Source organism: Crinia signifera, chromosome 8 (assembly GCF_055691185.1).
Source record: "Crinia signifera chromosome 8, ASM5569118v1, whole genome shotgun sequence".
Classification (NCBI taxonomy): Eukaryota; Metazoa; Chordata; class Amphibia; order Anura; family Myobatrachidae; genus Crinia; species Crinia signifera.
The window spans coordinates 167,096,481-167,120,598 of record NC_139224.1 but is presented as its reverse complement, the minus strand read 5'-3'; the positions used below and the strand labels follow the sequence as shown (position 1 = coordinate 167,120,598).

The 24,118-nt window shown below is 47.3% G+C and overlaps 1 protein-coding gene across 3 annotated transcripts in view; it reads right to left on the bottom strand.

Annotated features, from left to right (window-relative positions):
- The window catches only part of DNAJC6 (DnaJ heat shock protein family (Hsp40) member C6), a 74,785-nt gene that overhangs the window by 49,004 nt on the left and 1,663 nt on the right, over positions 1-24,118 (bottom strand). The window contains exons 1-2 of one of the 3 annotated variants that reach the window (XM_083157694.1): positions 12,143-12,160; positions 9,493-9,652 (exon numbers count right to left, since the gene is read on the bottom strand). In XM_083157694.1, coding sequence (XP_083013820.1) covers positions 9,493-9,652; positions 12,143-12,145 — 163 coding nt within the window. In that variant the 5' untranslated portion in view covers positions 12,146-12,160. Of the gene's footprint in view, positions 1-9,492; positions 9,825-12,142; positions 12,161-24,118 lie in introns of those variants that run through there. The other 2 variants (XM_083157695.1, XM_083157693.1) reach the window with 2 other exon arrangements.

Genomic DNA, 24,118 nt, shown 5'->3' with positions numbered 1-24,118 from the left:
CAAGGGTCTATGTACTAAGCATTGGAGAGAGATATAGTGGGTCCTGATACAGGGGTCTATGTACTAAGCATTGGAGAGAGATAAAGTGGGTTCTGATACAGGGGTCCATGTACTAAGCATTGGAGAGAGATATAGTGGGTCCTGATACAGGGGTCTATGTACTAAGCATTGGAGAGAGATATAGTGGATCCTGATACAGGGGTCTATGTACTAAGCATTGGAGAGAGATATAGTGGTCCTGATACAGGGGTCTATGTACTAAGCATTGGAGAGAGATATAGTGGATCCTGATACAGGGGTCTATGTACTAAGCATTGGAGAGAGATATAGTGGGTCCTGATACAGGGGTCTATGTACTAAGCATTGGAGAGAGATATAGTGGGTCCTGATACAGGGGTCTATGTACTAAGCATTGGAGAGAGATATAGTGGGTCCTGATACAGGGGTCTATGTACTAAGCATTGGAGAGAGATATAGTGGATCCTGATACAAGGGTCTATGTACTAAGCATTGGAGAGAGATAAAGTGGGTCCTGATACAGGGGTCTATGTACTAAGCATTGGAGAGAGATATAGTGGATCCTGATACAGGGGTCTATGTACTAAGCATTGTAGAGAGATATAGTGGGTCCTGATACAGGGGTCTATGTACTAAGCATTGGAGAGAGATATAGTGGGTCCTGATACATGGGTCTATGTACTAAGCATTGGAGAGAGATATAGTGGGTCCTTATACAGGGGTCTATGTATTAAGCATTGTAGAGAGATATAGTGGGTCCTGATACAAGGGTCTATGTACTAAGCATTGGAGAGAGATATAGTGGGTCCTGATACAGGGGTCTATGTACTAAGCATTGGAGAGAGATATAGTGGGTCCTGATACATGGGTCTATGTACTAAGCATTGGAGAGAGATATAGTGGGTCCTGATACAGGGGTCTATGTACTAAGCATTGGAGAGAGATAAAGTGGGTCCTGATACAGGGGTCTATGTACTAAGCATTGGAGAGAGATAAAGTGGGTCCTGATACAGGGGTCTATGTACTAAGCATTGGAGAGAGATATAGTGGGTCCTGATACAGGGGTCTATGTACTAAGCATTGGAGAGAGATATAGTGGGTCCTGATACAGGAGTCTATGTACTAAGCATTGGAGAGAGATATAGTGGGTCCTGATACAGGGGTCTATGTACTAAGCATTGGAGAAAGATATAGTGGGTCCTGATACAGGGGTCTATGTACTAAGCATTGGAGAAAGATATAGTGGGTCCTGATACAGGGGTCTATGTACTAAGCATTGGAGAGAGATAAAGTGGGTCCTGATACAGGGGTCTATGTACTAAGCATTGGAGAGAGATATAGTGGGTCCTGATACAGGGGTCTATGTACTAAGCATTGGAGAAAGATATAGTGGTTCCTGATACAGGGGTCTATGTACTAAGCATTGGAGAGAGATATAGTGGGTCCTGATACAAGGGTCTATGTACTAAGCATTGGAGAGAGATAAAGTGGGTCCTGATACAGGGGTCTATGTACTAAGCATTGGAGAGAGATAAAGTGGGTCCTGATACAGGGGTCTATGTACTAAGCATTGGAGAGAGATATAGTGGGTCCTGATACAGGAGTCTATGTACTAAGCATTGTAGAGAGATATAGTGGGTCCTGATACAAGGGTCTATGTACTAAGCATTGGAGAGAGATATAGGGGGTCCTGATACCAGGGTCTATGTACTAAGCATTGGAGAGAGATATAGGGGGTCCTGATACAGGGGTCTATGTACTAAGCATTGGAGAGAGATATAGTGGGTCCTGATACAGGAGTCTATGTATTAAGCATTGGAGAGAGATATAGTGGATCCTGATACAGGAGTCTATGTACTAAGCATTGGAGAGAGATAAAGTGGGTCCTGATACAGGAGTCTATGTACTAAGCATTGGAGAGAGATATAGTGGATCCTGATACAGGAGTCTATGTACTAAGCATTGGAGAGAGATAAAGTGGGTCCTGATACAGGGGTCTATGTACTAAGCATTGGAGAGAGATATAGGGGGTCCTGATACAGGGGTCTATGTACTAAGCATTGGAGAGAGATAAAGTGGGTCCTGATACAGGGGTCTATGTACTAAGCATTGGAGAGAGATATAGGGGGTCCTGATACAGGGGTCTATGTACTAAGCATTGGAGAGAGATATAGTGGGTCCTTATACAGGGGTCTATGTACTAAGCATTGGAGAGAGATATAGTGGGTCCTGATACAGGGGTCTATGTACTAAGCATTAGAGAGAGATAAAGTGGATCCTGATACAGGGGTCTATGTACTAAGCATTGGAGAGAGATATAGTGGTCCTGATACAGGGGTCTATGTATTAAGCATTGGAGAGAGATAAAGTGGGTCCTGATACAGGGGTCTATGTACTAAGCATTGGAGAGAGATAAAGTGGGTCCTGATACAGGGGTCTATGTACTAAGCATTGGAGAGAGATATAGTGGGTCCTGATACAGGGGTCTATGTACTAAGCATTGGAGAGAGATATAGTGGATCCTGATACAGGGGTCTATGTACTAAGCATTGGAGAGAGATATAGTGGGTCCTGATACAGGGGTCTATGTACTAAGCATTGGAGAGAGATATAGTGGTTCCTGATACAGGGGTCTATGTACTAAGCATTGGAGAGAGATAAAGTGGGTCCTGATACAGGGGTCTATGTACTAAGCATTGGAGAGAGATAAAGTGGGTCCTGATACAGGGGTCTATGTACTAAGCATTGGAGAGAGATAAAGTGGGTCCTGATACAGGGGTCTATGTACTAAGCATTGGAGAGAGATATAGTGGTTCCTGATACAGGGGTCTATGTACTAAGCATTGGAGAGAGATATAGTGGGTCCTGATACAGGGGTCTATGTACTAAGCATTGGAGAGAGATATAGTGGGTCCTGATACAGGGGTCTATGTACTAAGCATTGGAGAGAGATAAAGTGGGTCCTGATACAGGGGTCTATGTACTAAGCATTGGAGAGAGATATAGTGGGTCCTGATACAGGGGTCTATGTACTAAGCATTGGAGAGAGATATAGTGGTTCCTGATACAGGGGTCTATGTACTAAGCATTGGAGAGAGATAAAGTGGGTCCTGATACAGGGGTCTATGTACTAAGCATTGGAGAGAGATAAAGTGGGTCCTGATACAGGGGTCTATGTTTTAAGCATTGGAGAGAGATAAAGTGGGTCCTGATACAGGGGTCTATGTATTAAGCATTGGAGAGAGATATAGTGGGTCCTGATACAGGGGTCTATGTTTTAAGCATTGGAGAGAGATAAAGTGGGTCCTGATACAGGGGTCTATGTACTAAGCATTGGAGAGAGATAAAGTGGGTCCTGATACAGGGGTCTATGTACTAAGCATTGGAGAGAGATAAAGTGGGTCCTGATACAGGGGTCTATGTACTAAGCATTGGAGAGAGATATAGGGGGTCCTGATACAGGGGTCTATGTACTAAGCATTGGAGAGAGATAAAGTGGGTCCTGATACAGGGGTCTATGTTTTAAGCATTGGAGAGAGATAAAGTGGGTCCTGATACAGGGGTCTATGTATTAAGCATTGGAGAGAGATATAGTGGGTCCTGATACAGGGGTCTATGTTTTAAGCATTGGAGAGAGATAAAGTGGGTCCTGATACAGGGGTCTATGTACTAAGCATTGGAGAGAGATAAAGTGGGTCCTGATACAGGGGTCTATGTACTAAGCATTGGAGAGAGATAAAGTGGGTCCTGATACAGGGGTCTATGTACTAAGCATTGGAGAGCGATATAGTGGGTCCTGATACAGGGGTCTATGTTTTAAGCATTGGAGAGAGATAAAGTGGGTCCTGATACAGGGGTCTATGTACTAAGCATTGGAGAGAGATATAGTGGATCCTGATACAGGGGAGAGAGATAAAGTGGATGGAGACAAACTACCAACCTGTTATTTTTATTTTTCAAACCCAGCCATTAGCATGGCAGTTTGGAGCTGAATGGCTGATACTTTATCTCTCTCCACTCTATCTCTCTCCAATGCTTAGTACATAGGCCCCCAAGTACCAACCTATCCTATCAGCTCCTGCCATGTTACAGGCTATGAAACAGAGGTTGTGTCTCGCCCTGGCGCTGCCGGCATATACACAATCCGGTCAAAAAATAATAACAATTTATTGATATATATTCTTTCTGGAATGACTCAACAAGAAAATAATATAGGGGCCAATTCATACCCAAATTATTCCCTGTCTCCGATAGTCAGGGTTTGCTTCCGAGGAAGGACACGCGTTCAAGCTGAGATACACCACTCCACTGCACACCGTGACTCTAAAGGTGAGGACCATACGGGAGAAGGGACCGGACGTTCCCTACCATCGCTATGAGGAGCATACTCGCCTGCCCTCTAGGAAAATGCGGGAGGCCCCAGATTTTTAGAGTAGTCCCCCGCACCATCAGAAGGGTAGGTGATTCTCCCGCATCCTGCCTGGTTCCTTGCGAAGTGGGCAGGATGACAACAAAAGCAAGAAGAACCCTGCAACGGTGTGAAGGGGGTGTGGTCAAAAGATGGGAGTGGCATAATTTAGCCCCATACAAATCGCTGTTTTTTTCTCATCTTGGGGGTGGTACCAGATGACATGACAGTCCAGCCCCGCCCTCTGAAGAGGAGATATAAATAATAGGGAAATATGGTTAGAAGCTTATTGTCTGGTACTTTATCTCTGTCCACTTTATCTCTCTCTCTCTTTCTCTCCAAGGTTTGATACACCTGCCCTTAATTGTGCTCGGAATGTTCTAACTAGACAGAACAAGGCCTGACTGTGTACCAGCTGGCGACAGCGTGCACCTCCATCCTTACTAGCTTTTATTTGTTATATTATTGAATTTGTGTATTGTATGTTTTTTTTTATATACTCAGCGTGTGCAGTAGTTCTACTGACTGGGGTTAGCCTGCCCCTGCTGGGATTTGTAGTACAACAACAGCTGAAGGCGCCACTGGTGGCCTATACGTGACAATCCACATAAAGCCCCCACGTCGCTTGGTTATTGTGTGCAGAAATATATAGGAGAGTAAGAAATACTTCTGTATACACCCACGCACCCACCAGTGCGTACAGTGGGCATACACGGCCTATGTGGGTACAGTGGGCACACACAGCCTATGTGCGTACAGTGGGCACACACAGCCTATGTGCTTACAGTGGGCATACACAGCCTATGTGGGTACAGTGGGCACACACAGCCTATGTGGGTACAGTGGGCACACACAGCCTATGTGCTGTCAGTGGGCATACACAGCCTATGTGCGTACAGTGGGCATACACAGCCTATGTGCGTACAGTGGGCATACACAGCCTATGTGCGTACAGTGGGCATACACAGCCCATGTGCGTACAGTGGGCATACACAGCCTATGTGCGTACAGTGGGCATACACAGCCTATGTGCGTACAGTGGGCATACACAGCCTATGTGCGTACAGTGGGCATACACAGCCTATGTGCTGTACAGTGGGCATACACAGCCTATGTGCTGTACAGTGGGCATACACAGCCTATGTGCGTACAGTGGGCATACACAGCCTATGTGCGTACAGTGGGCATACACAGCCCATGTGCTGTCAGTGTGCATACACAGCCTATGTGCTGTCAGTGGGCATACACAGCCTATGTGCTGTCAGTGGGCATACACAGCCTATGTGCGTACAGTGGGCATACACAGCCCATGTGCTTACAGTGGGCACACACAGCCTATGTGCGTACAGTGGGCACACACAGCCTATGTGCATACAGTGGGCACACACAGCCTATGTGCGTACAGTGGGCATACACAGCCTATGTGCTGTCAGTGGGCATACACAGCCTATGTGCGTACAGTGGGCATACAAAGCCTATGTGCTGTCAGTGAGCATACACAGCCTATGTGCGTACAGTGGGCATACACAGCCTATGTGCGTACAGTGGGCATACACAGCCCATGTGCTGTCAGTGGGCATACACAGTCTATGTGCTGTCAGTGGGCATACACAGCCCATGTGCTGTCAGTGGGCATACAAAGCCTATGTGCGTACAGTGGGCATACAAAGCCTATGTGCTGACAGTGGGCATACAAAGCCTATGTGCTGTCAGTGGGCATACACAGCCCATGTGCTGTCAGTGGGCATACAAAGCCTATGTGCTTACAGCGGGCATACAAAGCATGGTTGGCAGTAAAATCACGGATCACACAAAGTATACATACTGCATTCATTAATCAAGTGAATAATGCTATAAAAATAGTTCTATCCCAGGAAATCCAATTAGGACTGGCATATATACGAAGTACAGAGTCACCCTGCACTGCAGCTGAGCAGTAGTGTGCCTACCTACAGCCATTCCTAAACGCAATGCACATTTGTATTAACCTCATCACTGCCAGTATCCCCTTGTGGTTCCTACATTTTACTAGTCAATGGAACTGCAACGAGCACTGACAGCCATCAGTGAGGGAACACATGACATCACAGATGATAACAGCGAGGGAGAACATGACATCACAGATGATAACACAGAGGACACACATGACATCACAGGTGATAAAACAGAGTAAGCACATGACATCAGAGGTGATAACACAGAGTACGCAAATGACATCACAGGTGATAACACAGAGGTTGTACATGACATCCCAGCTGGGGTGTGGTATAGGGGTCAGACAGTCGGGATCCCGACAGTCATTATCCCGACGTCCGGATCCCGACTGGCCGGACCCAGACAGCATAGTGAGCGCAACTAAGCCCCTTGCGGGCACGGTGGCTCGCTACACTACGCGAGCCACCTATTCTATTCTCCCTCTATGGGGGTCGTGGACCCCCACGAGGGAAAATATCGGGTGGCCGTCGGGAACCCAGCTGTCTGTGTTTTGACAGTCGGGATCCCGACGTCAGGTGAATGCCTGTCGGGATCCCGACTGTCGGGACCCCGTCCGGCACCCTCCCAGCTGATACCAGAGAGAATGCACATGACATCACAGGTGATAACACAGAGGATGCACATGACATCACAGCTGATAAAACAGAGGACGCACATGACATCAGAGGTAATAACAGAGAGTATGCATATGACATCACAGGCGATAACAGCGAGGGAGAACATGACATCACAGGTGATAACACAGAGGACGCTCATGACATCACAGGTGATAAAACAGGACACACATGACATCAGAGGTAATAACAGAGCGTGCAAACATGACATCACAGAAGTTGTAATTGACATAACAGCTGATACCAGAGAGAATGCACATGATATCACAGGTGATAACACAGAAGACGCACATGACATCACAGCTGTTAAAACAGAGGACGCACATGACATCAGAGGTAATAACAGAGAGGGCAAACATGACATCACAGGTGATAACACAGATGACGCACTTGACATCACAGCTGATAACACAGAGGATGCACATGACATCACAGGTGATAACACAGAGGATGCACATGACATCACAGGTCATAACACAGAGGACGCACATGACATCACAGGTGATAACACACATGACATAGGTAATAACAGAGAGGTTACACATGACATCACAAGGGATACCAGAGAGGGCAAACATGACATCACAGGTGATAACAGTGCACATAATATCATAGGAGAAAATAGAGCATGCAAATTACATCACAGGTGATACCAGAGAGGTTGTACATGACATTACAGGTGATACCAGAGAGAATGTGCATTGGCACCTATATAAGTGATAAGGAAAGGCATCATGGGTACACGAAGTGTGTGGGGACACAGCACACATATAATACTACGGTGCCAGGTGGGTACTTGAAGAGCGTACAGACATAGCACACATATAATACTATGGAGCCCGGTGGGGTAAATGAAGCATGTACAGACAAAGCACATGTATATTACTATGGTGCTAGGTTGGGTACATGAAGCATGTACAGACACAGCACACATACAGTATAATACTACAGTGCAAGGTGGGTACATGAAGCGCTTACAGACACAGCACACGTATAAAACTATTGTGCCAGGTGGGGTACATAGAGCACGTAGACACAGCACACGTAAAAAACTACTACGGTGGCAGGTGGTGTACATAGAGCGTGTACAGAAACAACACACGTATAATACTACAGGGCCCGGTGGGGTACATGTAGCATGTACAGACACAGCACATGTATATTACTATGGTGCCAGGTGGGTACATGAAGCATGGACAGACACAGAACACGTATAATACTACGGTGCCAGGTGGGTACATGAAGCGTGCACAGACACAGAACACTTATCATACTACAGTGCCAGGTGGGGTACATAGAGCGCGTACAGAGACAGCACAGGTATAATACTATGGTGCCAGGTGGGTACATGAAGCGCGTACAGACACAGCATGTATAATACTATGGTGCCAGGTGGGTACATTAACCATCTGCAGATACAGTACATGTATAATACTATGTGCCAGGTTGGTACATGAAGCGTTTGCAAATATAGCACATGTATAATACTATGGTGCCAGGTGGGTACATGAAGCGCCAGCTGATATAGCACATGTACTGTATAATACTATGGTGCCAGGTGGGTACATGAAGCACCTGCAGATATAGCACATGTACTGTATAATACTATGTGCCAGGTGGGTACCTGAGACACCTGCTGATATAGCACATGTACTGTATAATACTATGTGCCAGGTGGGTACCTGAGACACCTGCTGATATAGCACATGTACTGTATAATACTATGGTGCCAGGTGGGTACCTGAGGCACCTGCTGATACAGCACATGTACAGCATATGTGCCAGATGGGTACATGAATATTAAGAACAATGAGTCGGGGTACAAGAAGCGTGCCATGACACAGGACCCATGCGGTACTAGTTCTGTAGTGCTATGTATTTGGGTGGAGACGGCCCCTCATAGCCAACATACTGTAGTAGTCATATCATTAACACAGGCAGTGCTGGAATAAAGTAACCTCAGATTACTGGGGGGAATGAAGCTCCCAGATACAGTGTTTACAGACAGAACCAGTGCAGGGGTGATCAGGCGCAGAACCCCCACATGCAGCATACACAGACATAGAGATCAGGGGCCCCCACATGCAGCATGCACAGAGATCAGGGGCCCCACGTGCAGCATGCACAGAGATCAGGGGCCCCCACATGCAGCATGCACATACTCATGACATGGAGATCAGGGCCCCCCACCTGCAGCATAGAGATCAGTGGCCCCAACATGCAGCATAGAGATCAGGGGCCTCCTCCACATGCAGCATAGAGATCAGGGGCCCCCACATGCAGCATAGAGATCAGGGGCCCCCACATGCAGCATGCACAGACATAGAGATCAGGGGCCCCCACATGCAGCGCAGAGGTCAGGGCCCCCCACATGCAGCACACCCCGGCAGACACGGACAGCAGCCCCCGCCCTCCCCTCCATGCTCCTACAGTCAGCAGGCCGCCGCGTCTCTGTACCTGAGCTGTCCATGGTGCTGCAGTCGGGCTGCCGGGCCGGGCTCCGGGCTGTTGCTGGGGACGCTCCGGATGCTGCAGCCGCCGCCCCGCTCACTCCTTGCCTGCTGCCCGGCCTCTCCCTGCCGCCGCCGCTACTCGGGTCCCCGCTGCTCTCCACCAGCTGCAAAGACTCATAGCCGTCATTGTTGGTCTTTTTCCGGTAACTCCCGAGCAGGCTCATGGGTCAGTGACAGGAGGAGGAATCCCGGGAGCCGGCGGCCTCTCCTCCCTCCCTCTTCCCGGAGCTGAGGGGATTACACGGGGAGAGGATCCTCCTCCTGGTGTCACATCTATAGGTGTCTATTGTCCTGGCCGGGACCCTCCCCCATCCCTCCCCTCCTGTCATACATAGAGTGATACCCATCACAGCCCCCTGTATCCTGTCATACACCGACTATATACCCCTATACCCTGTCATACACAGACTATATACCCCTTTGCCCTGTCATACACCAACTATATACCCCTATACCCTGTCATACACAGACTATATACCCCTATGCCCTGTCATACACCAACTATATACCCCTATACCCTGTCATACACCAACTATATACCCCTATACCCTGTCATACACAGACTATATACCCCTATACCCTGTCATACACAGACTATATACCCCTATACCCTGTCATACACCAACTATATACCCCTATACCCTGTCATACACCAACTATATACCCCTATACCCTGTCATACACCAACTAGATACCCCTATACCCTGTCATACACCAACTATATACCCCTATACCCTGTCATACACAGACTATATACCCCTATACCCTGTCATACACCAACTATATACCCCTATATCCTGCCATACACCAGCTATATACCCATTCTATACCCCTATATCCTGCCATACACCGACTATATACCCCTATACCCTGTCATACACAGACAATACCCCTATACCCTGTCATACACAGACTATATACCCCTATACCCTGTCATACACCAACTATATACCCCTATACCCTGTCATACACCAACTATATACCCATTCTATACCCCTATATCCTGCCATACACCGACTATATACCCCTATACCCTGTCATACACAGACTATATACCCCTATACCCTGTCATACACCAACTATATACCCTATACCCTGTCATACACAGACTATATACCCCTATACCCTGTCATACACAGACTACATACCCCTATACCCTGTCATACACCAACTATATACCCCTATACCCTGTCATACACCAACTATATACCCCTATATCCTGCCATACACCAACTATACACCCATTATATACCCCTATACCCTGTCATACACCAACTATATACCCCTATACCCTGTCATACACAGACTATATACCCTTATACCCTGTCATACACCAACTATATACCCCTATATCCTGCCATACACCAACTATATACCCCTATACCCTGTCATACACCAACTATATACCCCTATACCCTGTCATACACAGACTATATACCCCTATACCCTGTCATACACCGACTATATACCCCTATACCCTGTCATACACCAACTATATACCCCTATACCCTGTCATACACCGACTATATACCCCTATACCCTGTCATACACAGACTATATACCCCTATACCCTGTCATACACCGACTATATACCCCTATATCCTGTCATACACCGACTATATACCCCTATATCCTGACATATACCAACTATATACCCCTATACCCTGTCATACACCAACTATGTACCCCTATACCCTGTCATACACCAACTATATACCCCTATATCCTGTCATACACAGACTATATACCCCTATATCCTGACATATACCAACTATATACCCCTATACCCTGTCATACACCAACTATGTACCCCTATACCCTGTCATACACCAACTATATACCCCTATACCCTGGCATACACAGACTATATACCCCTATATCCTGTCATACGCCAACTGTATAGCCATTATATACCCCTATATCCTGTCATACACCAACTATATACCCCTATATCCTGTCATACACCAACTATATACCCCTATATCCTGTCATACACCAACTATATACCCCTATACCCTGTCATACACAGACTATATACCCATTATGTACCCCTGTATCCTGTCATACACGACTATATACCCCTATACCCTGTCATACACCAACTATATACCCCTATACCCTGTCATACACCAACTATATTCCCCTATATCCTGTCATACACAGACTATATACTCATTATATACCCCTATATCCTGTCATAAACCAACTATATACCCATTATATACCCCTGTATCCTGTCATACACGACTATATACCCATTACATTCCCTATATTATGCCATACACAAACTATATACCCCTATATCCTGCCATACACCGACTATATACCCTTATATCCTGCCATACACCAACTATATACCCATTATATACCCCTATATCCTGTCACACACCGGCTATATACCCATTATATCCCCTATATCCTGTCACACACCGGCTATATACCCATTATATCCCCTATATCCTGTCATACACTGGCTATATACCATTACATCCCGTATATCCTGTCACACACTGAGTATCGCCTATTATTGCCCCTATATCCTGTCACATGCTGAGTATCGCCCCATTTTTGCCCCTCTGTGTCCTGTCACTCACCATGTACTATGGATTTTGGGGACAAACTGTAGGGGACATAGTAAAATTGATCTCTTAAATCAAATAAGAACAGATACGAGGCAAATATAAAAAAAAAAGAACACAGCATTTTCCATAAGAACCTGTGTGAGGAAAATATTAATTAGTCAATAGCTTAAATTATACAACATGAAATGTTAGAAAATATTTCTATCCCAGTATATGAGGACAGCGTGATTCAGTGGGATGATCTTCCTGTCAAAACCAAATCGGAGCGAAAATCTGACTTTTACTCGGTTTTTCCCAACTCTCTTTCAGCTGTCCAATAAATTACATTTATTCCAGAAAACACACATGTTCAGTGTAGCCAAGGCTGGCGCTACCAGGCAGCTGCCCAGGGCATCAGGATCAGGGTGGGGGGTTGGGGCTGGATCTACCTATCACAAAATTAAATAGGTCTATGAGGAAGGAAGACATTGTTGTATTTAGTGCAGGTAGCGCATGTGGAATGTCTAAGACTCCACCGCCACACTTACTCTTGAGGGTCTGGAATGTGGGTATTGTTGGCAGTGTGGGGTTGGAGGGGGGGTTGTAAGTTAGTAGTTTGAATCTTTGTCTAAGGTGTTGAGAAGCCTTAAACCACCCCTGAGTGTAGCCTGTGTTTTTTGGGGGTTTGGTTACCCCCATCCCCCACACATTGTTTATTCATGAGAAAGAGGGACTGTGGGCATGACCCCACAGTGATGTAAACAGGAGGTGTGGCGAGGGGGTGTTGCTGGATAGTGTGAGCAAAATCACTCTACCACAGGCCCGCCCCTGCCAGGCTATGAGGGCAGAGTCACAATGATGTTAATCACATTAGTGCCCCCTTGGCTACTTTAGGGAAATGTGGAGCTAAAGGGGTGGCGACTGGCCAGGAGACTTGTCCACTCTTTCAGGGGGCTGGAAGCCCCACGCGATTTTTGCAAGCCTCCCGGTCATTCCTAAAGAGTGGGCAAGTATACTGTGATATTATGGCCCATGTAACATTTCTGATCTGTACGGGTATTATTATACACTGTCTGAAGCGCATGATATCCTATAAAGAATTTACAGCAGATTAACGAGGCAGAATTGTTGCTTTTGTTAATATAAGTCTGAATGAGATTATTGCATAGTTGTCTGTACTTATGTTTTATAAGTCTATAACAACTTCCCTGAGCATTCCACAAATCTTCATTATACATTGAATTAATCCCTTTGTGATTTGCGCTGTTCCGCTAGCACATAAGTAATATATGTGTTATAGTCTCCTGTACAGTACACTACAATAGCTGGGAAACGCATTTATTAAACGTGCCTGTCTGAGACAGTTCTGGCTAAGATGACCGCCTCTTGTTTAGTTCGTAATGTCAAATTTAGGATCTAATTCACTTAGCCCTGCATACAGTATTAATAAGTACATTCATTGCCATATATTGTACATACCCTACTTCAGGTCTGGCCAAACCGGTCCTTGAGATCTACCAACAGTCCACATTTCTCAGCCCACCTAGCTGGTCACAGGTGTAGTCATTACTAACTGTCACATTCCCCAGACCACCTAGCTGGTGCACAGGTGCAGTCATTACTAACTGTCACATTTCCCAGATCACCCAGCTAGTGCACATCTGTAGTCATTACTAACTGTCACATTCCCCAGATCACCTAGCTGGTGCACAGGTGTAGTCATTACTAACTGTCACATTCCCCAGATCACCTAGCTGGTGCACAGGTGTAGTCATTACTAACTGTCACATTCCCCAGATCACCTAGCTGGTGCACAGGTGTAGTCATTACTAACTGTCATGTTTCCCAGGCCAACTAACTGGGGCACAGGTGTAGTCATTACTGTCACATATCCCAGACAACCTAGTTGGTGCACAGGTGCAGTCATTAATAACTGGTGGTCTGGAAAACATGGACTGTTGTGTCGGTAGAGTTCGAGGACCGGACTGGCCACCTATTATTTCACTACCAACCAATGATATATACCAAGTTTCATACCCCTCATTGTTCCCTAGTGAATTGATGATTTCTATCTTTCAGCCCCCAATGGATGCCCCAAGGTCTAACTTATCACACCATGTGGATGTGTTCAAAAGACAGACGGCAGTCGGGGTCCGGATAAGCAGAAAACCAACACATCCTGGAGGTGAGTACTGGCGTTAGGTTTCGGCACTTGGGGGAGGGTTAGGCTGCGGGGGCGGGGAGGATAGGGTTAGACCTAGATAAAGGGTTAGGGATAGGCTGCAGGGGTGGATGAGATTAGAGTTGGGCTGTGGGGGTGTGGGAGGATAGGGTTAGGCTGCAGGAGGGGGAGTTTAGGGTTAAGGCTGCAGAGGTGGGAGGGGTGATATTGAAAATAGTGATTTATCAAACCTTGGAGAGAGAGATAAAGTAGAAAGAGACGAAGGGGTCTATGTGCTAGGCCTTGGAGATAGATGAAGAAGACAGAGATAAACTGCCATGTTACAGGCTGTGAAAAAAGTCAGGGGCTGTTTCCCAGACCACTACCAGCCAATCAGCTTTTAACTGCTATCGTTACGGGCTGCATTTAGAAGCTGATTGGTTGGTAATTATCTCTCTACACTTGATCTTTCTCCGAGGTTTGATACATTCTCCCAGTCAGTATCAGTGCAGGTGAAGCACAGCTGGGTATTGGGACCGCTTACGAAATAACCGAAGCAATGTCAATATTGACACAAATGTTAATTAGGACCAGCTCATTCTCACTGTGGGGGGAGACATTAATGGCGAGCTAATTAAATATTCAGCGCACCAGGGGTCTGAGGTAATCTCTGCTAATTAGAATACAGTAAAAGTGGGTTTATTCCTACCAGGATATCAGTATTTACATAAGTATTGATCTAATACTTTTTACAACTCTGAAATTGGTTTTAGTAAATAATTAGAAGAAAAACAGACTTTTATATAAGAAAACGATGTATATTTTTCACAGTTTTTCCTGCGTTTTATTTTTTTTTATGATGTCATCTCAGAACGCCTGTCATATATCCTTATATTTGGTGAGCAGTGATGTCATGTGAGGATTACGGTACCTCCCCAAGCTTCTGATCCAAGAAATGGGACAGGTGGCATGACTACACTATAATGAGGCCCCCCTGAGCCTCTGCCTCAATATTTACTAAATACCAGACTGTGCGGAGTAACCCTGGATGGGTTTTAACGTATCCAAGGGTGTAACTACCATAGGTGCAGGGGGTGCAGCTGCTATGGGGCCCAGAGCTGAGAGGGGCCCACTTTGCCTGACAAAGTATCATGTGATATATACATTTTTTAGCATTAGTTGATGAATAGGGGCCCTTACAAACTTTTGTTATGGGGCCCACATGTATCTAGTTACGCCACTGACGTTATCCATATGGTTATCTTTGTTACTCTCTGACATCACTAGTCACCCGCATGATATTATACTATATAAGTAGTCCTATAACTGTTGCATTAATAATAAGTATTTGACGCTATATTTCTCACCCATGGCCTTAGGCTAAGCACTGCACCAGGAGCAGGGTGCTGACGTTAGACGCTGCTGGAGGTTCTGACCATTTAGTTAATTGGAGATTGTGAACACATTAGAAGTCACGGCAGTTCAAAGCTGCAGCTACTGGGGGCAGGCGGAGTAAGCTGTTTAGTACAGTTACTGTATCATGTGTTTATGGGAAACCAAGTATAATAACTGTACTCTAATTGCGCTATAGGATAATAAAACCGCAGTGTTATCGTTACTAGCTAAAGAATTTGTCAGGTGCATTATACCAAACCATCACGAATTTAGAGGCTGCCAAACGCGCGCCTGGTTTTGGGGGCATGGCCTCGTGGTCACTGCTTTTGCTGCTATGGTGGCAATGCCCCCCCAGCCCCTCTGTCTATTCCCCACTGTCAGGGACGGCGCCACCACTATTTGCCTGGGGCGCCGGCCACTCCCTTGGAGCCAGGTAAGCGGTGCCCCCCCCCCCAACCGAGGTCTAACTCGTAGGTCTAAGCAGTTTTATACAAATTCAGGCTGATTTCAGCCTGCAAAGGGTGACAAGTTTATGTACCAATGTAAGTATTAAAACACCATGGCAATGGCACATCACCCCCTTCAAAAACAGTAGGATTGACCCCTAAGTTTGATTACTGACTTCCCTCACCACTAATGTAATGTTAATATGTCTCCTGGGCAAACCATGGTGCACTGCCAGTAGTGAAAATACATTTATTACAGGATTTTTGCATGCAGGGTAAATACTGTCTGCTTTTGCGTGTACCTTACAAATGCTAGACAGCTTTATTTTTAAACTTCAGTTTAGATTTATGTTCTTTAGTAACCAGTATCATCTCAGCACACACACACCCCCCCCCCCCCCCCCCCCCCCCCCCCGTAAAATCCACCCCTGCGGGAGTCATCCATTTGCAGAGTGGGGCTCTGCCATCTACCCTAGCCACCAGGATGGGGTTCTGCTGTCTACCCTAGCCACCAGGATGGGGTTCTGCTGTCTACCCTAGCCACCAGCATGGGGTTCTGCTGTCTACCCTAGCCACCAGCATGGGGTTCTGCTGTCTACCCTAGCCACCAGCATGGGGTTCTGCTGTCTACCCTAGCCACCAGGACGGGGCTCTGCCATCTACCCTAGCCACCAGCATGGGGTTCTGCTTTCTACCCTAGCCACCAGGACGGGGCTCTGCCATCTACCCTAGCCACCAGGATGGGGTTCTGCTTTCTACCCTAGCCACCAGCACGGGGCTCTGCCGTCTACCCTAGGCACCAGCATGGGGTTCTGCTGTCTACCCTAGCCACCAGCATGGGGCTCTGCAGTCTACCCTAGCCACCAGCATGGGGCTCTGCTGTCTACCCTAGCCACCCGGATGGGGTTCTACCATATACCCTAGGAGCATACAAGCATCTAAGGACGCATCCGTTATGTGTTCTGTGTCCATCTCTGCGGCCTATTTACTAAGATGTGTGTTCTATTGAAGATGGGATGTTGCTATGGGCAACCACTCAGATACTATCTATTATCTTCTAGAATGTGCTATGTGCTAAATAACTAAGAAGTAGATGCTGATTGGTTGCCCATCGCAACATCCCATCTTCAATAGAACTCCCATCTTAGTAAATGATCCCCTATGTGCCTGGTTATTTGTTATCACTACTGAGAGTGTACTGTAGTATAAACTTCCTTTGGTGCCTATTTGTGATGTACTAGCGCCCTCTAGTGTTTGCATTATGCATAACGTCTCACCTTGGATAAAGAATCATTAAGGAGAAAATACTTTTTCGCTCACTTTATTTGCGTTCATTATATTGTATGTCACCCTATTTCTGATATCAGCCTATTTCTGATATCACCCTATTTATAATATCACCCTATTTATGCTGGCATTCTCAAGACTGAGCTTTGTACATGGTTTAGAATAAGTAGATGAATTTGATCATAGCATTATACATGAGATTACTGTGTGACTGGGTCACACTCATGTAACAGTAGTGTCAGCACCAGGGTCTGATGTGTTCCCAGCTGTGACCATGGTGGACCAGTGGAGGGTGATAGGAACCGGAATACGGTGGTTTGATGTATGCTGAGGGATACCACGGAACAGCTGAGCCAGAGTGTTGACGGAGACCAGGAACAGGGGCGCGGAGTCTAACTCGCCGGTGGTTTTCACCAAGGAACCCTGCAAGGGGCTTTGGGCTTAGCTGCGTCCGGTGAGAAGGTCGCGGCCCCCTGCCCTGGTCCTCTGGTACAAGCTGACTGTTACAGAGGATACAGGATGGGAAGCAGGACTGGATATACTGAGAGTCTTCAGATGACTTGAACTGTCGCACTAGGAGCTGAAGGTAAGTAAGCAAGTAGCCGGGGATGACAGTTGGCGGCCTTGAAGCCGTAAGTGGTTGTCAACACTGCAGCTTGGAAGCTGGAGATGGCTGATTACAGCCTGGTAGCCGGTGGGAGTTGTCAATGGCCTGGGAGCTGGAGATACTTGTAGACAACCTGGGAACCGGTAGGAGTTGTCAACGGCCTGGGAGCCGGAGATACCTGTAGACAACCTGGGAACCGGTAGGAGTTGTCAACAGCCTGGGAGCCGGTGGGAGTTGTCAATGGCCTGGGAGCCGGAGATATCTGTAGGAGTTGTCAATGGCCTGGGAGCCGGTGGGAGTTGTCAATGGCCTGGGAGCCGGAGATATCTGTAGGAGTTGTCAACGGCCTGGGAGCCGGTGGGAGTTGTCAATGGCCTGGGAGCCGGAGATATCTGTAGACAACCTGGGAACCGGTAGGAGTTGTCAACGGCTTGGGAGCCGGTGGGAGTTGTCAACGGCCTGGGAGCCGGAGATAACTGTAGAAGGCCTGGGAGCCAGAGATACCTGTAGACGGCCTGGGAGCCAGAAGGAGTTGTCGAAGGCCTAGGAGCCGGAGATACCTGTAGACGACCTGGGAACCGGTAGGAGTTGTCGACGGGCTGGAGATGTCAACAGTCAGGACAGGGATGGTAACAATCTCTGGTGAAACAGCTGGTGGTCGACTCAGAATGTCGACAGTCAGGACACTGTTGTTAATAGTCTCTGGAGTAACACTACAGCTGATGGTTGACCCGGGGTGTTGACAGTCAGAACACTGACACAAGAGGCAACAAGAGTTTGGCCTGGGAGGCAATGTAGGTGACTAGCCTGGGGGCTAGCAGGGATAGCTTAGCCAGAACCAGCGGTGACCTCTGCTGGGGATGGCTGGGCACACTCTACCACAGGGATGGAATATGCAGGAGTGACTGGCAGGTGGAGGGATAGCCAGATAGCAGCAGCAGGACACTGGATATGGTAGCACTGGGTAAGTTAGGAGCCTAGGAACTCTCTGACACAATAGCAGGAACTCAAGGAACAGATTGAGCATTTGTTTAAGGCAAGGAGGCTGGGCCAGAACCCTGACTTAAATCTCCCTTGCCTGTCTCTGATTGGCTGCAAGCCGCAGCATCAATCAGAACAAGGAAGTGCCTGGAATTACCTTGGTTCTGACACAGGTATCCAGGTCAGAGTTCAGACCAGCAGACAGTACAATTGGCCCATACTGTCTGCTGAACCCAGATGTCATGGCGTGGAACCGGGAAGGGATGCCGTGCAGAGACCAGGGTGACGCAGGGAGCACAAGGGACATCATGCCATGAGCCGCAGCCAGAGATGACACAGACAATGGGCCTGCAACGTGGCTCGGACCATTTAGACAGTATGAACCGCATCCGCAAATGGGACCAGAGACTGCTGTCTACACTAACTACCAGGACCGGAGACTGCTGTCTACACTAACTACCAGGACCGGATACTGCTGTCTACACTAACTACCAGGACCGGAGACTGCTGTCTACACTAACCACCAGGACCGGAGACTGCTGTCTACACTAACGACCAGGACCGGAGACTGCTGTCTACACTAACCACCAGGACTGGAGACTGCTGTCTACACTAACTACCAGGACTGGAGACTGCTGTCTACACTAACCACCAGGACTGGAGACTGCTGTCTACACTAACCACCAGGACCGGAGACTGCTGTCTACACTAACCACCAGGACCGGAGACTGCTGTCTACACTAACCACCAGGACCGGAGACTGCTGTCTACACTAACCACCAGGACTGGAGACTGCTGTCTACACTAACTACCAGGACTGGAGACTGCTGTCTACACTAACCACCAGGACTGGAGACTGCTGTCTACACTAACCACCAGGACCGGAGACTGCTGTCTACACTAACCACCAGGACCGGAGACTGCTGTCTACACTAACCACCAGGACCGGAGACTGCTGTCTACACTAACCACCAAGACCGGAGACTGCTGTCTACACTAACCACCAGGACCGGAGACTGCTGTCTACACTAACCACCAGGACCGGAGACTGCTGTCTACACTAACCACCAGGACCGGAGACTGCTGTCTACACTAACCACCAAGACCGGAGACTGCTGTCTACACTAACCACCAGGACCGGAGACTGCTGTTTACACTAACCACCAGGACCGGAGACTGCTGTCTACACTAACCACCAGGCCCGGATACTGCGCTCTACACTAACCACCAGGAACGGAGACTGCTGTTTACACTAACCACCAGGACCGGATACTGCTTTCTACACTAACCACCAGGACCGGAGACTGCTGTCTACACTAACCACCAGGACGGGAGACTGCTGTCTACACTAACCACCAGGACCGGATACTGCGCTCTACACTAACCACCAGGACCGGAGACTGCTGTTTACACTAACCACCAGGACCGGATACTGCTTTCTACACTAACCACCAGGACCATACAATGCTCTCTACACTAACCACCAGGACCATACAATGCTTTCTACACTAGCCACAAGGACCAGAGACTGCTGTCTACACTAGTCACTAGGACCATACAATTCTGTCTACATTAGCCACCAGGACCGGAGACTGCTGTCTACACTAACCACCAGGACCGGATACTGCTCTCTACACTAACCACCAGGACCGGATACTGCCGTCTACACTAACCACCAGGACACATGGTTGACAGGAGTTATTCAGGTTTTTTTGGTGCCATATGTCACAGGTTGTCTTGGTTCATACTTTACTATCCAAGTGGTCATACAGTTTAGTGAGATTATTAAAGTGTGCGGAGCGTAGCGAGGCACTGGGCCCGAAGCATGGCAAGTGCAGCAAGCCATGCAAGGGGACACTGTGCATATATACAGTATGAGGATGTCTGGGACATTCGGCAGCAAAAAAAACGTGAAAAACTCATTTCAAACCCCAGCCTATCACTAGACAACAATCTGTGAACCCAAAACCGATAACAATTAGCATGGAAACAGGTAACTATTACTGGGAACGCCTTCAGACCTAAAGAACAAGCAACTTTCAAAGCAAATTACCTGCACAAAACAATGTAAGTTGCATTTTGCAGCTGGTTAACATTCAATTAAATGGACAAATAAAATAAAACAGCAAATTACTGCCTAGATGAAGCCCAGATCTGCACTTTCAGAGCTAAACAACATGTCGCCAGGCACTCCGTAATTTGGGGGGCGTAAGGATAAAAGAAAGGATGATTCACCTCATAGATTACGTGGCCTTTTCTTATACATGTAATTTACTAACGCTCCATCATTCCTGGTTACTTACGGTTCCGAAGGAAATCATTTGTATATATTTACAGGAGGCTACTGGCGATAATGATATTATGACCGTGCATTGCTTAAATAATAAAATATAATTATTTCCTGCTAACAGGTCATTTCCTTTACGGCACATAAAATAACCCCATAACGCTGTGTGTGCGACACATCAGCAGGAAATATGGGCTATAGGAAGCATTTTAGTTGGCGTCTTCGGTAAATTATAAGCATATGGGCATCTGCGTTGGTACTTTGGTGATAAACGCTGATTGTGATGTCATCCTAGGAAAATAATCAGCAACAGTTTAATATAGTTTTGGGGGCCACTTTGCTGATGAGTCCAGATTTTAAGGATATGCATGGCTCAGCACAGATGGTAAAATCAAATTAACTGAGGTACAGATGAAGTTTGATATAATTGAAACCTCGTCCGTCAGGGTGCCATGCGCCCTCGTTTGGGAACCTCTGGCCTAAGCACATTACATGTGACTGTGTTGGCGGGATTAGCGGAGCTACAATCACTGAGCATGCAAGTCATGTGGCTGCAGTAGAGAGACTCCGCCTGATTGTGGCAGATTGGCTGCTAATGAATACAGCCTCCGTGGTACAGTAGTGTAAGAGGCAGCTTTTTATCAACACTTCGGTCCCGTATCAGAGTCACAGGCAACGGGGATGTCCATGGAGGTTAGCGCATAAAGGTGCTGTTATGATTAAGACCGACGGGTCAGAGATGGCTTGAAAAAGTGCTGGGTGTTCTTAGGGTCAGTTTTTAGGGTCATTTCGTTTGTTCCATCAAATGTGACCACAATTATAGCAAATGTAGACCCTCGCGGGCTGCACTTTGGGCAAGGTGATGTGTGAAACCTGCTTTAGCAACTCTGGCATCAGAACATGGTTGGCTCATATCTGCACCCTCAAGCTGAATTTGGGAGCCTCTTCACATAGGTTTCTTTGGATCAGGAGGACCTACATCCAATGTCCTGCACACAGACCATACCTACCTGCTGCCAGCAGATGGCTTTCCCGGGATGCAGTTAAAATACCGGCAATTGGGATCCCACCAGTCAGGATCTCCACACCAGAATCCCAACACCATCCGGAATCACCACAACAGAATCCCAACCAGGGTCGGGACACCGGCCATGGAATCCCTACAGACGAGATGTTGAATGTCCGGCCACCTGATGAGGTGAGTATGTAGCCAGGGATGGGGGGTTAGGTTTAGGCACATACTGGGGGGTTGGGATTAGACTGCAGGTTAGGGTTAGGCAGCACCTGGGGGGGGTGTTAGGGTTATGCACTAAGGGGGAAGGTTAGGGTTAGACTGCAGGAAGGGCGGGAGGAGGACTTTCCTTCCGAGCCCGTTGGCAGTACCAGAGTTCAGGATGCCGTTGTTGTGTTATCGACCTCTGGCGCCCTATACGCCAAGAAATGATACTGATCCCTGATTTCCCCTGCAGTGAAGTTTCCTAACAGACTTCCTGAATCTTCAACCTTTTACCCTGGGTGGGGGCACCTGTCACACCCCCCCATTTATGGCCCTTACAACACAAGATCTTTTACAGTTCCCTCATAGCCTTCAGCGAATGAATTTTACCCCATTCCTCTTTTTCCCATTACAGTAAACAAAACAAGGACTTTTTGCACCCGTTATTTCTACATATACAGGGCAGACGTGAAATATCCTATTCTAGTCTCTCTTTGGAATACATACGCTCTACCCGCAGTGTAAACAGGGGCGGCACTTGGAGAGGACATAATCGTCAAGCGCCAGGACCACCGAGCGCTGGGCCCCAGACCGCTGCACTGGGGGCAAGCCCAGCACCAAGGTAAGCTGCTTGGCTGCCCCTATGCACCCCCTTCCCCCAAGCCCCATCCGCGAGGTGAATGGATACCGCACACAGACATCCATTCACCTCCTCCCTGCCTCCTCTGCTGTCTGCAGAGTACCATGTTGACCACAGAATGCTGCGGTCCGGAGGTTGGGCTTCCCCCATTGCTGTAAACTGGAGCCAGGTCGGATGACCCAGAGTACCCATTTACACTGCCCCCAGGTCCTCACCGTGTTCTCCCCTTGTCAGGACCTGGGTTGAAGTCCTGTGTAAAGGGACACGGGTTAACCCCTTTTACACCACCGCTGACCCGGGTCAAGGAGGAAAAAACCCAGCTTTCTGCGGTGGTGTAAAAGGGGTTTTAATATTCAGGAGGTTCCAGCTGCTGAGGTAATAAGGCCAGATGCACTAAGCTTCAAAAGTGATAAAATGGAGAGTGATAAACAACCAACCAATCAGCTCCTGTCTGACATTTTTCAAACAAAGTCTGGGACATGGCAGTTAGGAGCTGATTGACTGTTCATCACTCTCCATTTTATCACTTTTAAAGCTTAGAGCATCTGGCCCATAGTGAGTAATGAGATCCATTCAGATATTGGCTCGGCCAACAAAATGGCCGCCTTTATGCCAAGTCTTGTGCTGTCATAGCAGTCCCCCTGGTGCCAGGAATATAAATAGGCTTTCAGATAAAATTTGGTTACCCTAATAGAAATTTTCAAACACACTTATATATTTGCAAATTGTATTGGTCATAATGCTGACATATACTGTAGGCTAAAATGGTATGTTATATAGGGGGAGATGTACCAAACATCAGACAGAGATAAAGTGAAGAGTTATAAAGTCCCAACCAATCAGCCCCTATCTGTCATTTTCCAAACACAGCCTGTAGCATGGCAGGAGCTGATTCGTTAGCAGTAAATCTCTCTCCAAGCTTTGATACCTCTCCCCCAAAGTGAGGCGCCAGAAACTTTTGGGGCTGCAGGAGCCCAAAATTCTAGCTA